The sequence below is a fragment of the Cyprinodon variegatus genome, unplaced genomic scaffold (genome assembly GCF_000732505.1).
Source record: "Cyprinodon variegatus isolate N-32 unplaced genomic scaffold, C_variegatus-1.0 Scaffold672, whole genome shotgun sequence".
In the NCBI taxonomy this organism is placed as follows: Eukaryota; Metazoa; Chordata; class Actinopteri; order Cyprinodontiformes; family Cyprinodontidae; genus Cyprinodon; species Cyprinodon variegatus.
This window is the reverse complement of record NW_015151125.1, coordinates 146,358-173,871: the sequence shown is the minus strand read 5'-3', so window position 1 is coordinate 173,871 and position 27,514 is coordinate 146,358. Positions and strand designations below refer to the sequence as shown.

At 36.6% G+C, this 27,514-nt stretch overlaps 1 protein-coding gene across 2 annotated transcripts in view; it reads left to right on the top strand.

Moving 5' to 3' along the window:
• The window catches only part of LOC107097098 (solute carrier family 12 member 5-like), a 196,287-nt gene that overhangs the window by 125,113 nt on the left and 43,660 nt on the right, over positions 1–27,514 (top strand). For both annotated transcript variants that reach the window (XM_015394098.1, XM_015394099.1), the window contains exons 2-3: positions 11,622–11,722; positions 12,369–12,506. In XM_015394098.1, coding sequence (XP_015249584.1) covers positions 11,622–11,722; positions 12,369–12,506 — 239 coding nt within the window. The remainder of the gene's footprint in view (positions 1–11,621; positions 11,723–12,368; positions 12,507–27,514) is intronic.

The following is a 27,514-nucleotide window of genomic DNA, read 5'->3' as shown; positions in this document are numbered from 1 at the left end:
ACTGATCTGCGAGTGAAACCTTGAAAACTCACGAGATCAGGATGGTCTCACGAGGCTAGATCGATACCTTTCTGCTTACCGTACCAGAAGAAAGCACAGCTCCCCAGATGTGAAGATAAGTTTTTCTCAAAACCATCTTTTGAGTAAAATGTTTCCAAAGTTAAATTTTTGGATTGCAATTTATTTTCTCAAATTTGCATTCATGTATTATGTTGTTTGAATTTCCATTTAAATAAAACAGAACTTGCAATAACAATGGGGGGGAAAAATAACACCATACCCAGATATGCATGCATTGGTTTGTTGGAACAAGGGAAAAAAACATTCAGAAAGCCATTAAAGATGATGCTGTCAAAATGCCAATGAATAATAAGAAACAGAACATGTTTTGTGCATTTCTAACACTTCTGTGCTTCATCAAAGACAAAGATGTAAAGAAAAAAAGGTCAGATTGTTCTTTAACCAGTGATCATTGTATAAATGCAACAAATCTCTAATAGAATGAAATGATTCCTTTAGAGTGATGAAAAAGTCACTCATAGAGGAAGAGGCCAGAACATTAGAGATACATTTTATTTGGAGAAAAAAGTAAGAAGGCTGAGCAGCCTGACAGCACCGTCCTGTCTGTAAAGGGAAATATGGAAGCATGATGCTGTGTGAGTATTTAATACTGGTGTACATTAAAAAAATAGTATCTTCGTCATCTAAACAGGTCCGTAAACATGCCTCAGATTCACCACTAAAGTCAGACAATGGTGTGCAGCATGTAGAAGGAGATCCAAGCCATTTTCCTCAAATCCTAAACATTTAAAGCAGTCTTGGCACATACTACAGAAATGTACATTTAGGGCTGATCTTGAATAAAATAGACTAGAGAATAGTCTTTACTAAAGCAAATAGAGAATGTCTAAAACCATTTCTGTCTCTCGTTATAGCGTTGTGAACAAGTAGAAATGTTTTTGCTAAGAAAAAAAAAGTCACTTTGTACAGTTACTTTAAGGTGCATATCAAGTCTGTGGGCTTTGTTTTTCAAAATGAGTGCAATATTTTTTTCTGGCTGAATTTGAGAGGTGAGATAAAGGCCACGGAATACAAAAATGGGAAGGTGAAGGCAAGGATGTGTGGAGGTAAATTAACCATAAGGGATGTGATATCACAGCTGCAGGGTGAAGATCACGCGGTAAAATGAATGAGGGAAGGTGCTGAAGAAGATGTGCCCTCCCTATGTTGTCTTGGGGGCTTTTGGAAAAATTGTCTCCTGTCCTATTTCAGAGTTTAGGATGACTATGGATGTGACCTCATAGATGGTAGTAGCAGCACAAGCAGGACGGCAGAGACACGTCGTTTGTTTCTTTCATTCACACATCTAGTGTTGAGACGAAAGCAGTTGAACTGATGGGTTCATGATAGCCCTGTCACCACAGAGTCCAATTGATCACTTTAACAGACTGACATCACTAAGGCCAACCATCTGGGGATTGGAACCTGAAACACACTTATTGTCCAGCTCCTTATTTTTGTCATAAATTATATCATTTAATTACAGTCTACTGACCCCCCTTACAGGACTCCTTTATCCAAGAAGGGGCCAAAAATAACTGATAGTGCCTGGCTTCACAGCAGCACCTGGCAGGAGAAAACACAACAGGAAATTATATATTTGGCTTAAATTAAATTTCCTGGCATGAGATAAGCTAAGGGGAATTTCTTACGTGGGATCTTGATCCCACCGTGTCACTGACCATTTTCTTTCGGTTTTCATCCTACCCCAATTCTTTGCAATGGGTGATAGAAAGTCAAAGATAACAGGCGTGAGGCACCTTTGGTCCTCAACCAATTACCTCACAGAGTATAATCCTCCCTAAACTCAAGTCTCGATCAGTCTCTCTTGCACTCTATTCTCTTGTCTCCCTGCCGCTCTCTCTCTCTCTCTCTCTCTTCTCCTCCCACGCCATTCCTTCCTTTTTTTCATCTATTTCCTTCACCCCACAGCTCTGTGGCTCACCAATTACAGCAGCTAGCTGAAGTCACTCCCGCGGGCAGTGGTATGCATGCAGGAGGCGTGCAGCTGACTGACAGGGCACAAAGTGTTCTCCTGAAACCGGCCTACAACCTGAGGAAGTCTGATAGCCAAGCTCCACCGGGGCTCACTGTGGCAGGCTTTACATGGCTACACATTAGCTGCACCTCACGCCAGGCGGCCTGCTGCCTGCCTGTCACTTTTCTTTCAAAGTTAACATGCATTGACAGGTGAACAAGTCAGAAAGGTGCAGGTTTTACATTTAAAGGTTTTAAACACTACAGCATACAGTTACTGGAAGATAAGGAGGTGAAATGACTAAAGTGAAGAATAAAGCCGAGCGGGGATGTGCGTTGCTTGGACATTTTTCAAGATACAGTAGTTTATTTAATGTGCAGATCCTCACAGTTTCTACCCTCTTAAGTTGTTTAATGAACTGAGAATCATCCACTGGGAGAATTTACTGTTTCTAAAAGCATTACAGGAAATGTTCCATTAGATGCTGAAGCTTCAAAGTCCAATACTATGGCATCAAATCCTGCTCCTGTGAATGGTAATTTGAGCATGCACTTTCTTTATTAACAGGGATAACTGATAAACATGTGATTATTTGTATTGGTCTAACTGAATTCAGCGCAAAACTTTTAAAAAAGTATTGGTGCCCTGGACCAATACTTTGTGAGGCCTGTAAATAGTGAAGTACCAAAGATACTGAAATACATCAAAAAAGAGAAGAAGACAAACAGTTTGTGCTTTTTAGTGTCACATCGGATGTGATTGCCATTGTGTGATACATTAGCTAACATGAGGTTTAACATCCTAAGACATTCTAACAGAAGCCAGTCTATTGAATGCCACCGGTTTAAAATCAAATAACAAAAGAGGACCTCTTTGACAATAAAGACCTGCATAGAAGGGACTGTTTCAAAGTCATACCCTGTGAGGCAGCGCATTAAAATTCAAACTGCACCTAAAGCATTGGACTGAATACTGATCAGCATACAGTTATGCCCCACAGCACAGTGATAAAAGTGAGTGCTTTCATGTCGATATTCATACTCATGTCTTAGATTAAAACTCTCAAAAAGAAAGCATAACATATGTCAATAGGGAGAGAAACTAGTGAATGAAATGAATGTCTATGGGCAGATATGGAGATTCAATCATGTTACCATATTCTTATTCTGTACATTATGCTTTGCAGTAAGTAAATCGCATATGAATGCAATATTTAGGGGAAAATTTTATGAATAAATGGCTAAAATGGAATGCAGCAATGAGGATGGATTTTATAACTGAACAGAGGGCCTCGGTACAATTTATCATTGACCACATTTGAGAATCATATTAAAAATAAAATATCAACCAACCATAAAACTGCATTCTAACAACAAAACAAATATACATTTAGCTATAAATGCTTGACATGAAATAATGCAGTTGTATGCAAAGGAGACACACCTCAGAAAATACAGGAGGAAATCCAATGTTTTCTTTGTTTGAATAATGTATTTACCCTTCCATTTCTTCTCTCCCCTAAAGTAACATGCACTCACTCCACTGTGTAGAACCAATGTTATGTGTGCAGTTTTACACATGAATTATCTATAAGTACATCATGAATTCAAACTCCTACTATTTGAAACAGCACATTGATAGTGCACTTTACTTTCAAGATGGCTAAAATCCAGCCGCTTGTTCCCAAGTTGAGATTAATTGGCCGCAGCTCCTCTGCTGCTTTACGGCGCAGTTAATCGGGTGTGAGCCAAACACACATATGCACTTGCACCGCCACTTACATACACACTTGCTCGTATGCATGTGCCAAACCAACAAGTAGCCCCAGAGCTTCTGTTGAGTCAGCTCCTCAAGAATATGTAGCTCTTTGGCTTATCCGATTGGAGTCAGTCCTCGGAGACGAAGGGCAGGATAGCCAAGTGACACTGTGCAGGCAGAGTGAGACAGCAAAAGCTGTGACTGTCGCCACCTCACCACTTCACAAGAAGGATCGATAAGGTGCATTAAAATAGTTCTTACCAAATCATCCTCAGTGGCTTCCTTATTCTGGCCAAATGCAGCTCTTGCTGTGAAATAGGTTTCCATCGACATTTTTCTTTACAATCACAGTTAAAGTGCCTTTTTTTTTAACCTTTTCTTATGTTATGTTAAAATCTAAAGCATAAACTTAAGACCAACATAAAATAATGCACTATTTTAATCCTAAAGGAAATTCTAAAACACTTTTAAAATCGCAGAAGTTGAAAATGAATGTTTTTTTTTTTTATCTTACACTGACTAGAGAAACTGCAGATGTTCCAAACTAAGGATGGATAATATATTTACAGGATTATTGAGTCATGCACACTATAAAACTTAAATCCTGTGTGGAAGTGTTAAAGAAAAGAAACTATAGCTATAAAACCAAACAGTTTTTAACTTTGATAAAAATCAAACAAAAATAACTCTGCACGTCCTTTTAAACACAGCACTGACTAGATTACAACTGGTAATTAGTACTCATTAGGCACTGTTTGGACGATGACAGCTAAAAACAGGCAATTCTGAAAGAAACTCATAGGTTAAAAAATCCATCCATCCATTTTCTGTCACGCTTATCCCAACAGGGGTCGCGAGGGGTGCTGGTGCCTATCTCCAGCTGTCTACAGGACAACACAGAGACAAACAGGACAAACAACCATTCATGCACACACTCACACCTAAGGAGAATTTAGAGAAGCTAATTAAGCTAACAGTCATTTTTTTGGACGGTGGATACCCGGAGAGAACCAACACATGTAGAGGGAGAACATGCAAACTCCATGCAGAAAGACCCCAGGCCAGGAATCGAACCCAGAACCTTCTTGCTGCCTTGCATAGTCCATAGTCCTTGCTGCCTTCCATAGTCCTTTTCCACCTTCTTGCTGCCTTGCAGCAGGAAGGTGGAAAAGGACTATGGATGACTAGTAATTTACACAGCGTCTGCTCCACCCCGCCCAGCTGCCAACAGTGGAGCGAATACACAATAGTTTAAATCAATAAGAGAATTTACTCCAGGGTTGCTGCGAGTAGACAGATGGCGAAATTAAGTTATATTATTTTTCTTTTGCAAGACCCCGCATTAAGACTGCAGTAACAATTTTCTCACTATCAGAAATCACATCCCTCCAACAGAAATGGAAGAATCACAGCATCCAGATTTTCAAATTAGTTCACTAATCATGATTATATTTGCTAAAAAAACATTCTATATTAAGGCATTTACCAGTGTATTTATATACAGGTATGTATGATATTCATATATGTTTGTGTGTTTACAAATAGATACAGCAAATATAGCCTTTCTACACTCATGGTACTTACCTGTATAGAATTTAACTCCTGAAAATATCTAGATTGCTAAAATATTAAACTTGAAGAAGTTTTATTCGTTTTGAAATCCATGGGAGGAGTTGTTGTGGTCTTTGGTTACTGGCTTTATATTCGCTATCTGTGCACACAATGTAAATTAGGAAGGCAGGGAAATTCAAAGCATAATAGAGCAAAGTGTAAATCGGGCTTCAGATGTTTACTTTAATTCTAATTTCTTTCAGTTACACAAATTTGTACTTGTATTTGTATTTTATAACCTGTTCATCTTTCATTTAGATTTCAGACCGATAATTCAAAGATGGATAGATTAGAAAACAAAAAACAAAAATTTACAGTTAGGTTCATTCGTCAACATTAAGACCCAGATAATTTATTTTGGTTTAACCATTCATCCAAAGTCATTCAGGTAACTTTAGATCAATTAAGACTAAAGTTAAGGAAAGGGAACTTGATTGCTCTATAACAAATATTATTTCTATATGTAATTATACATTAGTAGAAATCAAACCGCTGTTTAGTCAAACGTTAAAAACGGAGCCTTGACTGTTCAGCAGGTTAGAACAGTATTTAGACTATGTGGTTGAAAATGCTTATAATGGAAGGGAAACAGCCAGGCTTAATTTTTAAGAGAAAATATTTTTTCTACAGTTTGGTGTCTTTTTGCTTCACATACTGTAGTGAACTTTGGCAATGATAATAAAAGGGCTCAGATATATTCCATCTGCTACAGAGCAGTTTGTTTCAAGTTTCCCTTAAAAATAAGAAATGTTTAGTAAAAGATGAAAATTGTCTTAGATCACCACTCAGGTTTTAAAATGATTTTTATTAGATACAAGAAACTAGAATCAATCAAAAGCAGGGAATACACATTGTAAGTACTGCGTCCTTAATCTACTGAAAGTGTTGCAGCATAAACATGTCACCTTGTTTATTGAGGGTTTGGTCGAATGAAAAAGCCTGCTGGTGTTCAGCCAAATTCAATGAAGGTGACTTTACAGTATTTGTTGGTAACAACAGAAAGGGCATCAAATAAAATCAACTCAAAGGTGTTTAGGTACATAAGTGGAATATTTTAAAGTTATCAGTCATCCTGCATTTGGGTTGACTATAATAAAATATAACTAAAAGGACTCAGATATGAATAAGCTGTTAAAATCTAGACAATACATCAAGAGAAGAATTACATCCTCTATGGAAGAATTTATGGGATTATTAAAAGGGTAAAAAAAAACAAGAATAACTTTATTCATAGCCGTGAATAAAATTGATAGAGGCTATGCAAATAATTTTTAAACATGCTGACTTACCAGTTTAAATGTTTAAAACTAAAACGTTCAGTATACATAATTTACAGAGACATTATTTTAGTCTTTAGTGAAAAATATCTTTACAATAGCCTTTTTATTTGATCTTTTGCGACTGAAACATTGATTAGAAGAGTGATACGTTGGTAGTTCAGCATTGATGCATCTGTAAGCCTGTGGCCAATTTTCCCTAAAAGTACTGTGGGTCAGAAATCCCCACGTTGTTTCTGCAGATGTGTCATTAACCGTGTCCTTCTTTAATATTTTCAAACTTGCTAACAATTGAAGCGTAGTAGTTCAAGATGGATTTTGTGGATCCTCAGAAGCGACTTACAGCCAGCTCAACTCAGACAAAAAAGAAAAGAAAAAAACAAAACATGCCGAAGAGTCCTGCAGTTCTGTGTTTTGGCCACAGGTGGCAGTATGATTCGAAAACTAAGCCCCTTTAATATTGCCTCAACATTAAATTCTAGAAAACCTCATTTATTTGTTTAAAATTTTTTATGAAATATAAAAGAGATATTTTAATGCTTAGTCTAATTTAATATTAAGCTACTTAGAAGATAATATAATATATACATAAAGGATTAAAAGGCACATGAAATACAGAAACAGTCTAAAAGAGGAAAATTCTTTCATTTGGTTGATGGCATGACAGTAAGCCCCGTATAAGCCTGTGTGCACTAAGCACCAACTATTAAGAAAATATCAGATGTGAAACTTATGATGATGGATTTCCACGGACAGAAAGACACACAGTGAGTGGTGAAGTTCTGCATTTCAACTATAAAAGAGGCTTTAATAGCTAGAGCCATTGTTGTACAGATCCCATCAGACAGGAAATGGATAAGCTACTTTACTGATGGGGTCAGTGCAAAACTATTTCCAGAATTGTCAAAAAAAATGAATTAATCCATTATTCCTTTGAGGATGAGATTTGAATTATAAAGGTAGAGGTAAATGATAAAAATGAGTAGTTGCCTTTGTGACTTTTTCTTACTGGGTGTGCATGTTAACAATTGTTCTTTTGGTTCTTTAAGAGCTGCTCCGCTTCCGCTGTTAAACCTTTACAAAAACTCATTCACAAATATAAATGTCTTTCATTGAAGCAGCCTAAGAGATATATAATTTGTGAAGCTTTTCCATGTTAGCCAACAATGAGAGTTATATTGTAGGTTATAAGTAGAAGCGCTTTAGGGTTAACTGCTGGTTTAATCAGGGGAATTTGAAATGCTTTAACGCTTTACAAGCATGTTAGTCATTTTGACATACAGCTAACCACTCCCCTTTAAATCTCGTTGATCTTTTTTTACTTTTTTGCATATAAATTAAATCACTGTTGTGCAGGAACAGCTCTCAACACAAAGAATTATGTTTCCATCAGGAACTCACTGGAACTGATAAAGAAATTTTGATTTGGACTTGATAAAGCAAACTTACAATTTATAGCATGTTGCAAATGACACCTTCAAAATTCATCCGTCTGTCCGTCCGTCCATCCATCCATCTTTTACCATTTACGGATGTGATTCATGGATGATAGAAGCTGTCTGCAAAATAACAGAGTAATCCTTATGCTCTTTGCGGGACACTTTACTTTCCCTTCTACCAGCTATGTTTATTTTAACCTTCAGGTCAAAGTGAGCTGAACCTTAAATGTTGCAGGAGCTTTTACATTTTACAGTGTGGCTCCACTCTCCCTCTGCGGCTTCCCACTTTATCTGTTCACTCTCACACCATCTATCTGTCTCTTCTTCCATCTTTTTATCTGCACTCTTACTTTTACCCCTTTCACTGAACTGCTACCTTTTTAATTATTTCGCTTCTGTGCTCTTTTCAACCACAATCCTTCAACGCTGCCCTATTTTCTCTGTGCCCTCTGTCTGAGTGGCCCTACATTCGGTTGTCTCCACACAACGGCGTGCCGTCTGTTAGCCCTGCTCCGACATCATAGCTGCAGCATTCTGGCTAAAAATAACCCGGTCTCACAGTGTTCAGTCCAAGACGAGACCGAGAGCCAGAGGGAGAGCAATCTGCTGTCTTCCTCAAGTTATGCTTGAAGGTGCAAATGAGACAGTTGACACCGTGCAACCTTCACAACCAAGACCTTTGCTGTTTATGGTGATCAAATTGCTTTAATCATTTTTTGTGATTTTCTCATTTTTTTGTTGTCCTCAGCATCCATGGTGCTTTTTTTAAAGGTTTGATTAATAGAAGCAATCGGTATTGTCTTAGTTTCCATTTAACAAGAAGTATGGTTCATATGGGTCAAAACTGAAATCACCACCTTGGGCGCCTGCTTTAGTGAGTGAGTTTTTATAAATTACAGTTTAAGAAAATACATAAGCTATCATATGCTAGCTAGCACTCCAAATGCACTGTTATGTATTAATTGCAGCCTGGCTCTGGAGAGTTTGTTTACAAGTACTTCATTCTCCTCAGTTGCCACATAAACTATTTTGAAAAGGCTATTTGTTATTAAAAATTCTCTAAATAATTTTTCCTATTTTTCTCTCACTTGTTTTTTATTTGAGCTCTCTAGCTTCCACACGATGTCCATTCAGTAATAAAAATTGAAATAAGCTTATTGGAATACATCGCAATAGAATACACTTACTGTACGTCCAGTACTTTCTATTTTTTTCTTCTGCATTCATTCTCAGAAAAAATACTTAAATTGCGCACTTATTTGGACTGTAAGCGGGATCTTCTTAAACAAATTTCGATTCATTTTAATTCTGCAAACAGAATCCTTTAAATTAAATTCAACGCCTGCGCTTTTACTGGCATTTTTTTGGCTATACTTTTCTGTGTGATAGTCCAAGAGAGAAGCTAGAAAGACGGATGAACTTGCACCTTGACGGAAGTTAATTCTTCCACTCTTGTACCTTAAAACCCTCAGCTTATCTCCACAGGTTCATGCACCATAAGAACAGAACAGGAAATGGGCTCAGATTCAACATGGTTTGATCTCATGATCCATTTTGATGGTTTAGTCTGTGAAAATTCAGTTTGTATTTTTTCTGTTCTCCATAGAGAAGCTGACATTTGCTCTAATGGTATCGTTAAATGACACAAGAAGTTCAGCATTTTACATAAACTGTCTCAATCCTTCCAAGAGGGATAGTCAGATATCATACCAGAATTATGCTGATGTTGGTTAAAGACTCCAAAAAGCAAGTGGTCCCTTTGCAAGATGCTAAAACACATTTTAAAATTGTGTGGATAAAAAAAATAATTACAACCCAAACAATTTAAAATTGTTCATGTTGTAATTTTATACCTCAGAATATAGTTAAATGTAAACTGATTTTACATGACATTATTTAAACTTCTATTGGTAAAGTGTATTATAATGAAATGTTTATAACTTAATATATCTATAAAATAATTTGAAATACCATCTTACAGTGGTAATCTTCTCAACCGCAGTAGCACACTTACGAACATAGACTAATATGGCTGCCTGACATAACAAACCCACCCATGTTTCACACCACAGATATAGGAATTAATAAATATGCTTTTAGAGTCATTATGTTTTTTTAATTGCTGCTGATAAATAATTTTTGTCTATTTAAATTAAGAGTGTAATTAAAAGGTTGAGTGACCATGTGATGAAAAGAAGTCTTGGTTCTACATCAATTCAATTCAGTTTATTTCTATAGCGTCAATTCACAACACATGTCATCTCAAGGCACTTTACAGTTGTACCAGATCATACAGTCAAATTGATTCAGTTTTCTAAGGAAAACCAGTTGATTGCATCAACTCATTGACTCGATGGCAATCCCTCACACTATGCATGCTTGTAGCGACAGTGGAGAGGAAAAACTCCCTTCTACATCACATGTAAAGTCCTGACTGCTGGGATGAACTGCAGTCTGACAGTGCCAAACATGAGCAACCTGCTACTACAAAAGATTTCACTAAATTTTGCTAATAAATATGGATTTTAAAACGTAATTACACATAGATGATTTCAAAGTATTTAGGTTATTTGTATTAATGTGACATCCATCAGAAACTAAACTGATCTCATATTTAGGTGACATCCGAGTCATATGAGTCCAACTCAGTGACATAATTAAGGTAGTGTCAGAGTTAGAGCCCAATTACAGAGTAAATAAAGCCTGTTTATCAAATTAAAATAATAGCTGCTGTTGTAAAGGGAACAACTGAAATGAGGTGATTTGTTTACTAATGCTGCAAAAGTGATGTTATCATGGTCCGATGCATGACATCAGTGATATTGTCAATTATATCATGGAAATCAAAGAGGTTTGCAGACAGACAGTTGCAGAAACTTTCATCACATTGTTTTAAAACCTTTTTAGTTAATTTATTTTTTTTTTTTTGGTTGTTCAAAGACCCGGCTTGGTCTGGGCAGGGGAACTTGTGGACAGATGCTTGTACATGGAGCCTTGATGCCTTAAGCTTGCTGTCACCCGAAATAACATCACTCTGCCTCTTTGTCTCTGGGTTTTGTTGACAAGGAAGCTGGAAAGAATTCCTTATGATGTTTCAGTGGTGCTTGTTTTCCTTTCAGAGATGGTTTAAAAACATCTTAGTGTTGCTTGAACCTGATTGAGATCTTCTGGTCTTGGACATATGGGATATATAGCATTGCACATATTGCGATTGCACAGTCCATTAGCTTTCATTCTGTTTCTTCCCCCCTCTGACAGAGATGACAAGCCTCCCGTCCTTTCTTGGCTAACATCCTGTACTTAAAGCCTCGTGTGTGTCTCTCTTCACCTAATCAGAAATAGAAAGATCTTTTTAAAAAGTCTGGGCTTTTGAAAGTGACTTTGTACCCAAAAGGGGCTTAATGTAAGTCAGAAAAACTTCCCTCTGCAGGTTTGTCCTTTATGTGCCTGTTTTATTTCAGTGCAGCCCTAAAACATATCTGTTTTTGTTTCTTTCAGGTGACAGTAATCCCAAAGAGAGCAGCCCCTTCATCAACAGCAGTGAAGCTGCAGCTGAAAAGAGTCAACAATATGACGGCAAGAACATGGCCTTGTTTGAGGTAAGATCTCATCTGCACAGGCCCGCTCGCATGTACATGGAGAAGGTTTATACACATGTTCAGCACTGAAAGTTAGACACAGGGTCTAACGGATCTAACCGTAGGGCCCGGACATTGATTAATGAAGGTAGTTATTGTTAGAAGGGCATGTTGGAGCTGTGTATTAATGCAGCCATCTTTTACACAGTGACAGGAAAGACCTTATAACTTTTCCCAATCTAATAGGAAACGTGCTGTGTTCATTTTGTTTTTGCTTGAACTTTTACAAATTTGGAGATAACTCATTAAAAAACTAGAGTCAGTGGTTTTCAATTCAATTCAGTTTATTTATATTGTACCAATTCACAATACATGTCATCTCAAGGTTTTTACAGACACAATTCAACCAGATCATACAGTCGAAGTTTTCCATTTACGGAAAACCAGTTGATTGCATCAACTCATTGAGTTGAAGGCAATCCCTCACACTAAGCATGCTTGTAGCGACAATGGAGAGGAAAACTCCCCTTTAACAGGAAGAAACCTCCAGCAGAACCAGGCTCAGTGTGAGTGGCTGTCTGCCAAGGTCGACCGGGGTTATTCTGGAGATTATCCAAAATTTAACACACTGCTAACTGATTATATCCATTCGTCGTTGTCTCTTCAGGAGGAAATGGACACCAGGCCCATGGTGTCTTCCCTTCTCAGCAGCCTGGCCAACTACTCCAACCTTCCCCAAGGCTGCAAGGAGCACGAGGAGGCTGAGAACAACGAGGCAGAATTAGCGCGCAAGAAACCCGTCAAGGTACTCAGCATAAGTGCAAACTTAAAATCCAGATGTTCTGAAAATGTCACAATTTCAGTGAGAACATCAGATGCAATAAGCTTTTATGTTGAGAAACACCAGAAAGTCATTAGGTCTTCAGTAGTGAATCTTTTGTTTACATGTAAAAATCAACTCTCCAAAAATCAACTTTTCCTTTCATATTAAAACCAACAGATGTTTTTTTTTTTACTTTAAAAATACATTTCAAGTGAACGTTTTTAAGCTACTGTACCTTGAACCGCTAATGAGGGACATAAATCAAGCAAAAGGGACAAGGTCAGCCAAGACCTGTGATGCACTTGCCATATGTGGTTGGATGGTTGCAGTTCAAGCTGGTTCTGCTTTTCTTACAGGTGTCAACTAAAAAAGAACAAATACTTCATTACCTTACTTAAGTAGAAATTTTGACTATCTTCACTTTAATGGAGTAATTAATTTTTTAGACAAATCTTCCATTTCTACTCTACTTGCAGTTGTTTTGCAATTATCTTTACTTTCTACTCCTTACATTTAAAAAAATAGGCTTGTTAGTTTTGTTTCATTTAAGCAAATTTTCCTTATGCCTTCTGGCATTTAAAAAATAAATAAAGCATAAAAATGATTTTATCCAGACAATTTCTTTGTCCAGAACTTGTTTTTCACCACATACCAAAACTAATAGTTTTTTTAAATTATGCAAAGTTTAATTTGACCCTGTTGCCATTAGTTTTAGTAACTAAATAAGTACAAGGAAGTTTTCATTCAGAATAGTAGGAAATTGTTCATTTAATAAGGTAGTGCGGTAACCAGTATAACGTTTAAAGCATCTGTCCTTAACATTTTTTTCATGCACTACTTTTAGTTTTGTACTGTAAGTAGTTTTAAAAATGGTACTTTACACTTTTACTTAGGTAAAAAGCTTAGTTGATACTCTAACTTCTACAAAAGTGTTTTAAAACAGATGGCGTTACAAAGCATATTTCTACTTGAGTAATAAACATAAATGCTTTTGGTAGCTCTGGCTTTTGTAGGTACGTCTGCATTGTCGGATGCCAATGCATATTTCTGTCCATTGTCCATCATGTGGATTGTGTGGAAATGTGATACGCCTGGAAAACACATGGCACTGGGGTGTAATATTGGAAGAAGACAGACTTTGGAGGCAGTGTGTGGCTTTGGGCAATATTCAGCCTGGAGGCTTAGTGTGTTGCCATCCATGTGGATGTTACCCTAACATATTGCTCCTACTTGAGCATTGTAAAGACCCTGTACAATGTTGTAGTAGAATCTCAGTCAATAACAAGTATTTAAATAGAAGATAACTGTTATTTCTTTCGCTGTCTTAGAAGTTTTTGGTTTCCCTCCGACCGTTTCCATTTTTTCATAAAGGGTTTGGAATATATATTTTTTTTTTTTTTCTGGATTTAAATCCAATCAAGTATCTGTGGGTTTTTTGGGGTGAAACCATTTAGATATTACACTGGCTCAATCTCGCAGGGTTTACAGTTTGCAAACCCTGCGAGATGTTTGCACATCAACACATCGCTAGACGTCCAATTAGATCCATGCCTCAACATGTCAAAGGGACCCAGTTTGGAATATTTTGATGCAAAATGAGGACACTGTTGTTAACTGACTTTGTAATTAGGAAGAGCAAAAGACATAAGATGGCGCTACTTGTCAAATTAACATTAAACTGGCCAGGAAATGGTATTTTCCCAATATACTGTATACTGTCCTGATTATTTACCTCCAGTAGCTCCTGATTTCTTGTCCTTTTTAATTGGTGTACTAAGACCACAATCAGAGCTGGTAAAGGCTATATGACTGTGGATTAGACAAAAAAAGCAGCCTTCATCCATTGCTATGGTGTTGAGTTTGGGCATTCATTGACTGTAGTGACTTTAGATGTTGTCATGTCGATATTTTTGTCAACTAATGTATTGAAAACATTTGTTGTTTGCTTTAGTGAATATTCTGATAAAGGAAGATAAGAGAATTTCACAAATTCATGTCAACTCTTTTGACCTCAGATGCATATTTAAATACCAGCTTGCTGTTGCAAATTATTTTCTCTCCAATTTATCAATAAAGTAAATTGTTTCTGCAGTGAGCAGCAATGAAGCATAGACTAATGATGCTGTTAGCTGCAATACAGATAATAAAATTGTAATGATAGTTTAAGCTGTCTGCAGGCCAGGTTTTGTTATGAAAAATTATTCCTTATGAAATCAATTACTCAAATCTGCTTACACCAATCTTCATCTCTGTTCAATATGAGCTTGCATACTTCAATACATCACTTTTCTAGGAATTTAAATTGAAGTAATGTTATTTATTATGCAATCAATAAATAAAATTACCACATCATTTGGAAAGGGCTGTTACCGTACTCTTATGTTTTTTGCCTAAACTGACATCATGAGTTGCCAAACAAAGATTAGATGTCCAAATATGTTCTCAATTTAAATTGTGTGTATATATATATATATATATATATATATATATATATATATATATATACATATATATACACACTTTTTTTTTAAACACACTCTTTGGAGATCTAGTAGAAGTTAATAGGTATTGTTTTGTGTTTATATTAAAAACTCCTTTTTGTGATATGGTGTGCTAAAATGTGAATAACTAATAATTGTTCTAATATATTAGTAACTAATTATTACTAATATTAATCGCTATCCTTCCTTGATATGTTTTGCTTTTGGAGGCTGAGGTGTCACTACTGTGGAGTTTGCTTTATTTTATTTTACCTTGAAGTTGATTTGCGCTGATGCATCATCAATCTCATGGGAAACTTTTTTTTTTGTCAGTCTGTTTTGAATTGCAGAAATTATGAAACATAACAATGGAGATAATGAAGAATATATAAATGATAAAACAAACTGGCAAATAGTGACTTTGAGAGGTTTCTTCCTTTAGTCAACCTGTGTTAAAGAACTGAAAGGACACTGCAGTGACAGCTTGACAGCTCCTTCATGACCTTTGACCCATCTGTCATTCCAGGTGTCCAATCAGCTGGAGATTCTCTTTTACCTTTTCCTTTTGCCCACATTTTTTCTGTCACTTTCCCATTTTTCTCTGTTCCCTTGTTCTGGTTTGCTTTAACACAGCTGTGCATTTGCTTTTCCATCTAGGTCACCACACTTAGTATCAGATACTCTTTCCAGATAAGCCAAGCAGATATCTTAAAGCAGTGATATCATTTCCACAGATTACAGAACTAAATTTTACTGGAATAAAAAGGAGATTTCTGGTGATTTTAGCAATGTGTTATCAGTGGATGCAGTTTTTTTTTTTTGTTTTTTTTTACCGTAGCCACATTATTTAATTATGTTTTAATTGCCCTAACACCTGAGCTGTATTGTCGTCTCATGTATTCACGCGTTTACACCGATTGCTACCAAGACACATTTCCGCTGGGACATGAGGAGGAAAGATTACTCTGGTATGAGCAGTATTTATTGAAATGGGAACAAAATTCCCAGTGTTGGAGCCAAATGCTTGATTTATGATTGAATATTCTATTATTTCTTTATTTGTCTGATTTGGTATGACATATATGAACGTGAAATATTTGAAGTATGAGTTGACTTAATTATGAAATTATGAAATAATTGCTGTGTGTTGCATTGCTGCTGTGCATAATTTACGCTGCTTCTTGCCTCCGCCCCTTCATTATAGACAGGTGACTGCAGCACCTGGAAAATATAGGAGTTGGCTATTTGGGCCGGTTGAATTCTTGGATTCAGCCATACATCTTTTGACTGCTATTTATTATTGTTGCTTTTTTGAGTGGCATAAAAAGGAAAGAAATTAGCCAATATGATCAGCCTGACACGTCATAGTACGGTAAGAAATTCTAAGTTCGTCTTTTGGACAATAAAGCTTCTTGATCAAGAGGAAAGAAAGTTTGTTGGATTGCATGTTTAATTTAAAAACATTTGACTGCGCTGAAGTGAGTCAAACTTGGATGCTTCTGAACCAAGAGCGATGTGCATCTTTTTTTATTAATCACTGTAATAATTCTAAAAATGCATTATTTAGTTAATGAATATAATGCATATAGTCCGCACTCTTACACTCCCTTTAATGTTTAATTCAGCCCTTTAGAATAAATATCCAACTTAACCTTAAAAATAGAATTTAATTAAAACGTTAACTGCATCATTGACATAATGTAACAGTTTAAAGCCTGAAATGAAATACTTTGTATACAAACTAATCAAAAACATTACCTTGAAAACATTACCTACAAGTGCACTCACTTTTTTGACAGAATACATTTCTCAGGCTGAATATCTCACTAGAGAGAAGTAAAATGTGTACATATATGTCTACAGTTAGTCTAAAGTTTTAATCGTATAAATATTTGCTTATATAGATAAATATTTGAGAACATAATATAGTAATAAGTGTCTGTAGTGAATATGGTGCTCCAACTTAAGGTAAATGATTTGTTTCAATTGGCAACAAGTAACTGAATCAAGTCAAATTCAAGTTCTTACGTTTATAAGTCAAAAACCTAAATAAATGAAGTTGGGCAAACATAATTCAATTACTTGATACCAAATGAAAGAAGTAATTTAAGCTGGAGAAGCGTCCAATTTTAAGCGTCCAATAGAAAGCTCTAATTCATTCAGTGTCTTCATTCGAATTAGCTAAATCTTCCATTACATGATTCATTGGTCTCTCCAACCATCCAGACATTTCATCATCAATTTAAACAATATTTTTAAAAAGAATTAGAAGGAACAGTTCTTCTTTGAATTATTTCCAGGTTACATGGCTGATGCCCAGTGCACTATAAGCCTTTTTAAATTCAATTATTGGCTTTGAAATGCTTCTTTCAAAAGATTATGGTTGTGTAATGGTGACCACTTGTATAAAAAAATGCAGTTTAGATGAACAATCCTTCAGGTCATTTGTACGTCTACTTTTTTTTTTTTTTTTTATGGTTCTGAGGTAGAACTAGTAGACGGTTATAGTGGAAACATTTAGCAGCAACACAGCAGCTCATTCTTATGCTGTATTACCGCTTCATCCTGAATCCAGGGTGCACTTGTCCAGCTCCCCTTAGCTCAGGTTGCACTGTCAGTAACTCTAATCTCCCCCCTGTCACCCCAACCCCTTCAACGCATTAATTAGTCTGCATTTTGCACCGAGCTGCTGCTTCTCCCATCAGCAGCGCATTCCAGAGGCAATCTCTCCATCGCCACAAGAGGCTTTTCATTAAGGCAGCCCGAGGCACTTTATCACTCACACAGCGACTCCTCTCGTTCTCCTCCGTCACCTTCCCTTATTCTAACTCACTCGGCTTCCTTTAGCCAATTTTTTCCATCTCCTTCATCATTGCACCCTGGAGTCAGTGAGGCAGAGGGAGGCTGAGGTAACACAGGTCATAATTGATTCTCACTTCGTATAGGATATGGGTTTATGAGAAATGACGTAACGTTGCAAATGGTTGGAGCAAAGCAACAATCGAGGGGACAGAATGATCTTTCATATTTCTTAATTAAACAAAATATCTTATGGAAAACTATATAATATAAATATATTTAGGTGCGATTTAGTTTTCTGCTGTTGTTTAAAGTACAGTAAAATGTATGAAAACATGAGTAACCTCATCATAAACATCTCTTTATATAATATTCTGCTTAAAAAATACTTATTTTTTCTGTTTTGCCAATAAAGTAATGTCCCTTTGAGCTACAGTATATTTTGTTGGGTTATACCCACAAAGCTCGGTTACTTTTATAGGATGGATTTTATTCATTTATTCACTTTTATTAAGATAAAAATTTGACATGTACATCATGCATTTGCTTGCTTTGTAAGGGATTCACAGCTGGCCTGTAGGGACAACTCAGTAACCCACCAAATTTAAAAATTAAACAAAATGGAGAGCCATGATTCTAGTCAAATGTATTAGTTATTATTCTTACATAAAGGATCTAAATATTTTATTCACCCCTTAATTATACATAGAAACTGTTCATTTCAGTGCAGTTGAAGCACAGATGGTGAAATCCCCATGTGAAATGTAAATGGTGCAACGGTTGTGGAGTTTGTTCCATTTGATGCATGGATTAAACACAGTGACTAAAACCATGTATTTTTCTACCTGCAATTCTGCTTCATTTGTCAGTAATCTATAAAACAACTTGGACTCTTGCTGTGTCTCATTTGTAACATGAATTACATAAAAACAGATGTCATTTCCACAGCTCTATCTCCACAGTTCAAACAAGTAGCATTTATGTTATGAACTTTTATAAAGAGGTTTGCTTCATGTATTGGGCTGGAGAATGAAGCATCATTAGTCACTTGGAATCTTGAAACGAGAACTTTTAGTCTTTTATTTGCTGTACATGTCAACAGAACTTGCCACTGAAGTAGTCTGGCTAATGAGAGGTAAACCTTTACCTTTAGAAATGCCAAGATTTCATAGTTGGCCTTTTAGCTTTTAGTTTTAAATTGAATGTGGGTATCAACTTTTAGTTTAGTGTGAAGAAGATTTACTATATGCAAACACTCTCTGTTTATTATGTCATTCAACAGTGAGCAAAATCATGACCTTTATTTTTTAGTATATTAACCTAGGCGGCCATGAGTAGTTAAAAAAGACAAACACATCCTTTCATGGATGGGTTATGCAGCCTAGAATCATTGGGACATTTCTCCATATGCTTTTCATCTTAACCTTTTACAGTCTAATGTTTCCTCCTTTAAATGTTTCTTTTCTGGGTGTTTTATGATCCCACTTTCAGCTCTGCCCTCCAACTCTCCCCTCACATCCTGCCCCTCTCATTAAACCATTCTACCAGACTGGTATTCCCATCAGTAGCCTTCTCAAGGATAAATCCAGTTCTTGTCAGTTTGGGTTATTTATTGTAGAGGTACTAAATTTAATTTCATAGCCTCAACAGCCCACTGCTTCAGCCCAAAGGTTTTGTTCTGCAAAATTTTATTCCTTCACCTGGTTTCATATATCTTTATTATTTGGTAGACTTATTATTTTTTGTTAAATGTACTCTTTAATTGTTTGGTTCATATGTATAAAGTGTGTATAGTCTAACCCCTGTACTAATAGACAGTACCCTCTCCTACACTCCTTTTATGTTAAATTCAGCTCTTTGTACCATCAACTTTAGCTTCATAAATAGGATTTTGATTAAACTATTTTTCACATCAATGACAAAGAGTTTAACACATTTCAACATGCTTCTTTGTGGTCTTTTCAACCATTCAAACATGTTTGCCTACCTTTATACAAACAGTTTAACATTAATTAGCAATGTCCTGGAACAGACAGTGGAAGTGCTGTTTGTAAAAGATTTGAAAAAGAAAAAGAAGAAAACTGTTTTTTCAGTGTTTCCCCAAATTTTAGAAACTGCATACATCATCCATTGGAGTTTATCATTATCAACATAGAATAAGACATTTCTATCCTGGTCATGTTTTATGACAATCTGAATAACATCACATCGGCCCTTGATTAAAACTTAAGTTTGAAAGATAACATATTTATCTAGAATATCCTTTTTTTTTGCCTAACTTAAAGGCAGACTCTCTTAATGACATTAATTGATTTATGCTTTATTTATTTGTTGAAGAAATCGATTAACCTCTCAGACTCACCTATAATCTGTTCGGTCATCCCTGAAATTCAAAGCTGGGTGCAGTGGCACAATGAGTGGATCAATAAACAAAGAAACCTTCAGTCGGTGATGCCAGTAAAACTTTAAGAAATGTGAAAACTTTGTATTTGGAGTATTTTAGAAACAGGTGTGTTTGACTTTTTGCTGTAGTTCTGATTGACAGGAGCAAAAAGTGTTTCAATGTTTTATAGAAAACACTTGTCTTTTTAATATCTGCACAAACACAGCCCCACCCAACCACAGATTGACTGTTTTATCCACAGCTGGTCATGAAGGCGGATGTTAGCTGGCCTCTCTTCATGCTGTCTGTTTAATAATTCAACACACCTGAGCAGAAACACATTTGCCCTATCAGCTCCTGTTTGGCCAGCAGAGCGTGGCGATGGCGTTACAAGCTCCCGGTCTGCCTCCCTCTCGCTTTTTACCCCCCACACCTTATCCGACCGCTCTCGCTTCACTTCACGCCTCGATTTCTGCCAGAAATGAGAGTAATGAAACAGTAAATGTGCTTCCCTCCCTCACTGCTCAAAAGGAGAAACAAACAAAATCATGTTGCCTATTCTTTGATGAATTATTAAATTGGTAAATTAAACATCAAATGGAACAATTCTAATCTGGAATAGATGAAAAAAGCATCAAACGAGGTCACTCATACTAGATTCAATAATGCAACCACCAAAAAACTAGTTCTGTCACCTCTTATATTCATTGCACCTCTACCAAGGAAATATTATTTTGAGGCATTTGTCTGTGCAGCTTGGAAGAACTTAACAAGATTTTGTTCAGGAAAGACACAGCTTCTCTCAGGTTTATTCATTGAATGAGAGAATTAGCACCTTTGCCATTTATTTCTTGTTTCTACAGCTGTTCTAAGATGACAAGATATTTTAGATTTGACTTTAACTGTTTACCAAATATAAACAAGCCCTTCACCACTGCAGTGTCCAGAGGTACGACTTTTGGATTACCCGGGAATAATTAAAGGGGAGAGTTAAAGGTATAATCTTTTATTTCCAGGTGGGTCATCTAAATAAGTGGTCCTCCTAATTGTCAATCATTCTGGTGATAGGTTTACGTTAGGCCATCTCGTCCCGTTAGCTATCTTTTTATGCACATGTGCACTTTCGGGCATATATCTGTGGTGAGCTGCGTTTCAGACAGTCTTTAAAGCTCAGCTTTCTCATCGTGGTTCTTTGAAAATGGCCGAGGTTCTTAAGAGAAAAAGTGTCTACAAAGTGTATGAGACGAAAAGAAAGGCCTTAGAAGACGCAGATATATCACAGGATGCTTTGCATAGCGAACTCTTCTCACAAAGCATTATGGGATTTGCTGTCACAGCGGCCCTCTGTCGCTTTATTACAACGGCGACTAATAACAAAGAGGCCGCAGGCACTGTGGGGTGGAGGAGGAGGTAAGTAACCAACAGAGCAAAAAGCAGTGATCATCTGTCTGAACGGTCAGTTAACTGAGTTTGCTGTAAAGTCCACTATATAGTCCCTGCTCTTAATAGTGATTGAGTGATTAAGAGGTTAGGGCAGATGTTTGGACACAGTAAGCTTGTATGAGCTATGAGAACAGAAACTTTTAAACAGAGCGTGCACAAGGAGAAATGGGCTCGTCCATGCTCTCGCACGCAGGTACTGCGTTGTGCATGTGCATTTTTTTTAAATTGGGGAGGATTTGAACATAAATCTTCAATTTTTGGTAATGATAAAAAGTAATAAATAACATTTACATTTCCTCTTTAATGACTCGATTTAGCCTCTTAACATCCACCTCATTTTGGGTAATCCTCGCCTATTTTGCATTCCCAAATAGAAAAGCAAATAACTTATGAACTGTAAACCCAAATTACATGTGCAATACATTATTTGAAAGTTAAATTGGGTGAGTAAAACACAGGCCAAGCTGCATCAGTTCAAACATCACTCAAAGTTTTTTTTTTTTATATATATACTGTGCAATTAGAAAATGCTTTTCAAATTGGGTTAAAAAATGGCCCAATTTAAATGTTAAATTTGAAAAGGCTGTTTTTTCTTTTTCAGTGACTCTCTGGGTCATCCATATAAAATGCACTTAAATAGAAAACAGACAAATTTTGACCCATTAGGAAATGAATTTGCCACCCTTAGACAACTTTAGGTAGTCCGTAAAACATAAGAGGAAATAAACATTATTAGCCAGGTATGAGGAAAAGTGGAGTACGCAGTATAATCCATTTACATAAAGTGCACCTCGTGCTACAGAAGCCTAAGGAGGATATTGGAAATGGACTACATCTCTTTTACAGGAGGGACGACTGCTTTCACTGCTCTGGGGAAATACACTGTTTTAAAGCCTGTTTGTTCTGGATGTGATGTTCATGAATCATTTTCCTGATGGAAGTGGGACAAACCACCCATAGCCGGAGTGAGTGGGATCTGTGGCGAAGCGTCTGGCCCTTTTCTGGACTCGTGTAACATAAAGTGAGCCCAGAGCTGACAGACGGCATTCCTCTCCTGTGCTGTGCAGCTCTCTAACCACAGTGTCACGCTGAGACACAGGATGCTTTTCTCCATGGCCCTGTAAATGTTTGTTAAAGGAAACAATGATGTCATAGATCACTAACATGACCAGTAAATCTGTCACTTACCCTCACAGTTAAAAGAATGTCTTAAAAAAAATATATTTTTTTTTATTATTCTCCTGTAATCAGATGCTATATTTATCTTGTGATTTTGGGAACATTTTATTCTACTACAAGAAGAAAGTATAAAAATAACTGACCTCAAATAGATGTGGAGCCAGAGAGATGCAGACATAAAAAAAGCCCACAGAGGCTAATTGTAGTGGCTTCAGCAGCAGGAGGTAGTAAATCTAAAGTAGATGTCACAGCAGATGTATTTAAAAAAAAAAAAATCTTGTTTGTTACAACACACCTGAGCCATTCAATCGACGGGCTGCTTGCATGTCCCAAGGGGTCGGTGGGCAGCTGTTCCTTCCTAGTTTTGTGGTGCCAAGCTGGCCTACCTGTAGCTTTGCAACAGTTCTTGTTCTCTTTGTTCTTGGTGGCTGTTTCTCCGGGGAAATCATCACTCTGCTGGCTCGTGGCCCATTAAACAGACTCATTCTGTGTTAGTGTGTAAGCATCTATGAGACCAGACGCTGGTCGCGTCTGCATTCCCTGTCCACAAACAGGCTAATGATACACAAATTGAATGAAAATAGAAAAGGGAGAATTTCAATAAACGTCCAGGCTTTCTCCTTCCCACAGGGTCAATAATTTAGTGAGTACACAAGCATTCCATCTGTTGCAGGCTATTTCTTAATATAAAGTCGTTATTGCATCCATTAGTTTAACATGTTTTTGTGTTTGGGTTTCTGATCATCAAACCCAGAGGTGTTTCATCATGTTCAGGATTTCAGATTAAGTTTGGGCCTTTCAATTGTTCATTATCACTTCATCTCATGTAACAAACAGGATTTTCAAGCAGGCAAACATTGCTGTTTTTAAAATCTGCCTGTTGTTATCTCTGGATTACAATTCATCACTCATCTGAGAGCCTCCACAGGCACTTTCATAGCAGATGAACAGAGAAGGTCTGCTCTTTTTCAGGATCCCAGCTATGTTAGGAAGCAGATGGGGGACGTGACATTTTGTAGTCTGGAGAGGATTTTATCCTTTTTTAGCTTTAGGGCTCTCCTGTTCAACAATGTTTGTCAGAAACTCATTTCCATAGCTCCTTCAATGCTTAAATTGACTTAAACCTTTTATAGCAAATTTAACCTAAGATGTTTTTTTAGGACCCTTCTTTAGATCATAAAAAGGATGGAGTTTTAATATGTAATTCAGCTTTTTTTGTTTCGCATTTAATTCAGTTTTGCAAAACAGTAAAGGAAGCATTCCATCAAAAAAGAAAAATCCAAATCTAATTCAACTATTAATTTTATTCTGTGTTTTGATTTCTGTCTGATTTAAACTCTGTAAAAAAAAAAAAGTATTCTCTAAAAAGCCTCTTCTTCTGCACAGTTTATTATATCCCCTTTTCATCCAGAGTGAAATAGACATTGCTATACTTTCCAAATGCTTACAGGTTTTCCTTTAATGGCCTACCTGTTTCATTACACACTGACCTCAACCTGTGCTGTTGCAGCAGTTTTGTGGGTAAAGTTAAAGTGCTTACCGCAGGCATACCTGTCTGCTTGCAACACCTGATTGCTATTACACACACCAAGAGTCCCTGACGGCTTTTTCAATGCAAATTCGTCCTTTTAATTACAGCATTCCTGACGGGAGATGCAGAAAAATGTTGCAAGATTAAAAGAGATTACTATATTATGTGTTACAAGACTACAGGATATAATTCATTCTTTTGTTACATTATGCTTTAGCTCAGTTGCTTAAGATCTAAATTGTGATTATTTCAAATTGTCTGGATATAATTTTATTAGATTTTCTATGCAAAATTTAGAAAGCAGCCATTAGTCAAAACCTGAGCCACGCATTGATCATATTTAACAGGTTGATATAGCTGAATGGCTTAAACAATCAAATTGGATGTTTTGGCATTCAGAGAAATAAAAATGGGGCCTGATTTGGATAAAAATAATTTTTTATGAGCATTTAGAAAACCAACATTTACTTGTTTGTCCTTTTAGTTGTTCTCCTTGGTAGATTCAAACAGGAAATATACCCAAACATCCATTTACTTGGTTACACCATAAAAAACTTGTTTCTGGTAGAGAATACTTATGAAGGTCGATTTGTTTCTTTATCATTCAATCAAAAAAAAAAGGTAGCTTCAATCAAAAAATATATTTTCTATTAAAAAAAAAAAAACTTCACTTCAATGAACACAAAACTTCTCAATCAAAGAAAAAAGTATTTGAATGCAAAAATATATTTGAGGCTCAAAAAATAAATTTGAACACTGCTTTTCTTTGATTGAAAATGTTTTATTTGATAGCAGTCCAGTCTTTTTTGTTTAAAGCAACTTTTTTAATTGAAATAACATTGTTTTTTGATTGGACCATATAATGGGTAGGACATTTGTGTTTTTATTATTTAATCAAAAAAAGAAGTTGCTTCAAACAAACAAACAAACAACAAAATCAATAAAAAAGTAACTTCAATGAAAACATAAACATTTTCAATCATATAGTTTTTGAATGCAAATAAAATATTTGAAATTCAAAAAATTGAATTTGAACACTTTTTTTATTGTTGAATAATGTTCTCTCATGGGTTGAACATTTGTGTCTTAATCATTAAATTCCCAAAAAGTTGTTTCAATAAAAAAAAATAAAAAAATCAAAGAAAAATCTGTGCAAAGACACAAACAAATATATATGGTGAAAAAATGCAGTAGAAAAACATTATCGAGTTGAGTTCTATTTGGTATGGTGTTATCAGTGTGATTCAGTCTTGATTTGTCATTTCAACAGTTCAGCTGTCTAATGGCAGTGGGGATAAAGCTGTTTCGGAATCTGCTGGTAATGCAGCAGATGCTGCAAAGCCTCTTCCCAGAGGACAGCAGGGAGAACAGTCCATGGTGGGGGTGTGAGGGGTCATTGATGATGTTACGGGCTCGGGACACGCAGTTCTAGTTTGAAATATCTTTAATGGAGGGGAGTGGAGCCCCAATTATCCTTTCTGCCATTTTCACCACGCTTCTCATGTTCTTCCAGTCTGTGGAGCTGCAGTCGCCACACCACATAGTTAGACAGCTGATCAGAGCGCTCGTTATGGTGCTTCTGTAGAAGGTGGTGAGGATGGGTGGGGGCAGGTGGGCTTTCCTCATCCTCTGCAAGAAGTTCAAGTGCTTCCTTTTGACCAATGAGGTCGTGTTTACAGTCCAGGTGTGGTTATCTGTGAAACAGGTACTAGTTATGAGTTTGCAGATGTACAGAACATGTGAAGGTGGCTTTGGACTTTAGGATGGCATGTTTCTTCGGTGCCTCTACGACTAGTTTAATATCTGCCACAAGAACCCCCTGTCATGACTACCTCACCGAGATGAGTGATCCCTGCAAGCAACACCTATGTTGGGTGTCGAAACCCAGATCTTTGAGGCAATCCTTTATTTGCTTGACTTTCTGAGGCTGTGCACTTGTCCTGGAACAGCTTGCAGTTCAGCAGCTCTTTTGGCAGTCAGCTGGCAGACATTCTTATAACATGACCTGCCCATCTGACCTGACGGGATACAAGCTGGGAATCCTAGCTTATTCCAGGTTCAAGGTAAATTCATTGGCAGAGAAGAATTCTCTTATGTCAAAAACACAGTTTGTCACTAGTTTCTAATACACAAAGAATGATTTTGTGAAGACAAGTGACTGTAATATACATAGTTCTAATACACCCCAACCTGTTATTTTGAGCCTCTTTACAGGGGATCCAAAAATGCCTCTTACAGTGACAGTGCATTTCCAGAATGGTTGTGCAGATAAATTTCTTCTCTAAAGGTAACTCTTGATAATACAAATGCTGCTGTGCAAGTGGAAGCCCATTCAGGGCTCATTGAGTCAGAAAAGGCCCTTAACGTGGAGATGATGAAAAATCGTCTCCACCACACACTGAAGGACACAGTGAGTAAAACTCTGATTTACATACCACAGACAAAAGGCAGACTGTGTAAATCACTGTCATACAGCGAGGGATGTGACAGAGATGAAGGAGGTTTGTTATTAGCTACTCCCTTGAGCGACCTGTGGAGGCAAAGACATGGATCTTTGATTAAAGTGTAGTAGGGCTGAAGGCTGAGATGCTCCCTGCTGCGAGGATTTAGTTGTAGAGGAGCTAGTAGGTCAAAGTGTAACCCTGAGGAGAGCAGAGCTGTGACGCATTTAACTCACATACACAGCAAATATGCTGAGACAAAGTTCGAAAATGTGAACGGAAATCATTTGCCATGTTGGCACAGATTAGTTTCAATTAACTAAACAATCTGCCTAACATTGTAGAAAATTAATCATATTTCTTTATACAGCTCTCCACATTCTAAGAATAGAACAGAATATAATATAACAGAAAAATGGATGGTTTCTTTCTCCTCGATTTAATAAAACTTAGCAATGCAAGAAGCACATTTGTAAGTTTTTTTTTTTTTACTTTTTTCGCAGCATGTTGAGATAGCCTCTTAGGTCCACTACAAGTATCTTTCTAATATTATTATTATTAATTTAGTTTTATTTTTTATATATATATATATATATATATATATATATATATATATATATATATATATATATATATATATATCATTTTTACCCCCACCTCCATGGCTTTAAATCCCATCTTTTAGTTAAGGCCACTCTCAAAGTGTGAGCAGAACATGCATTTATAGGGGCAGA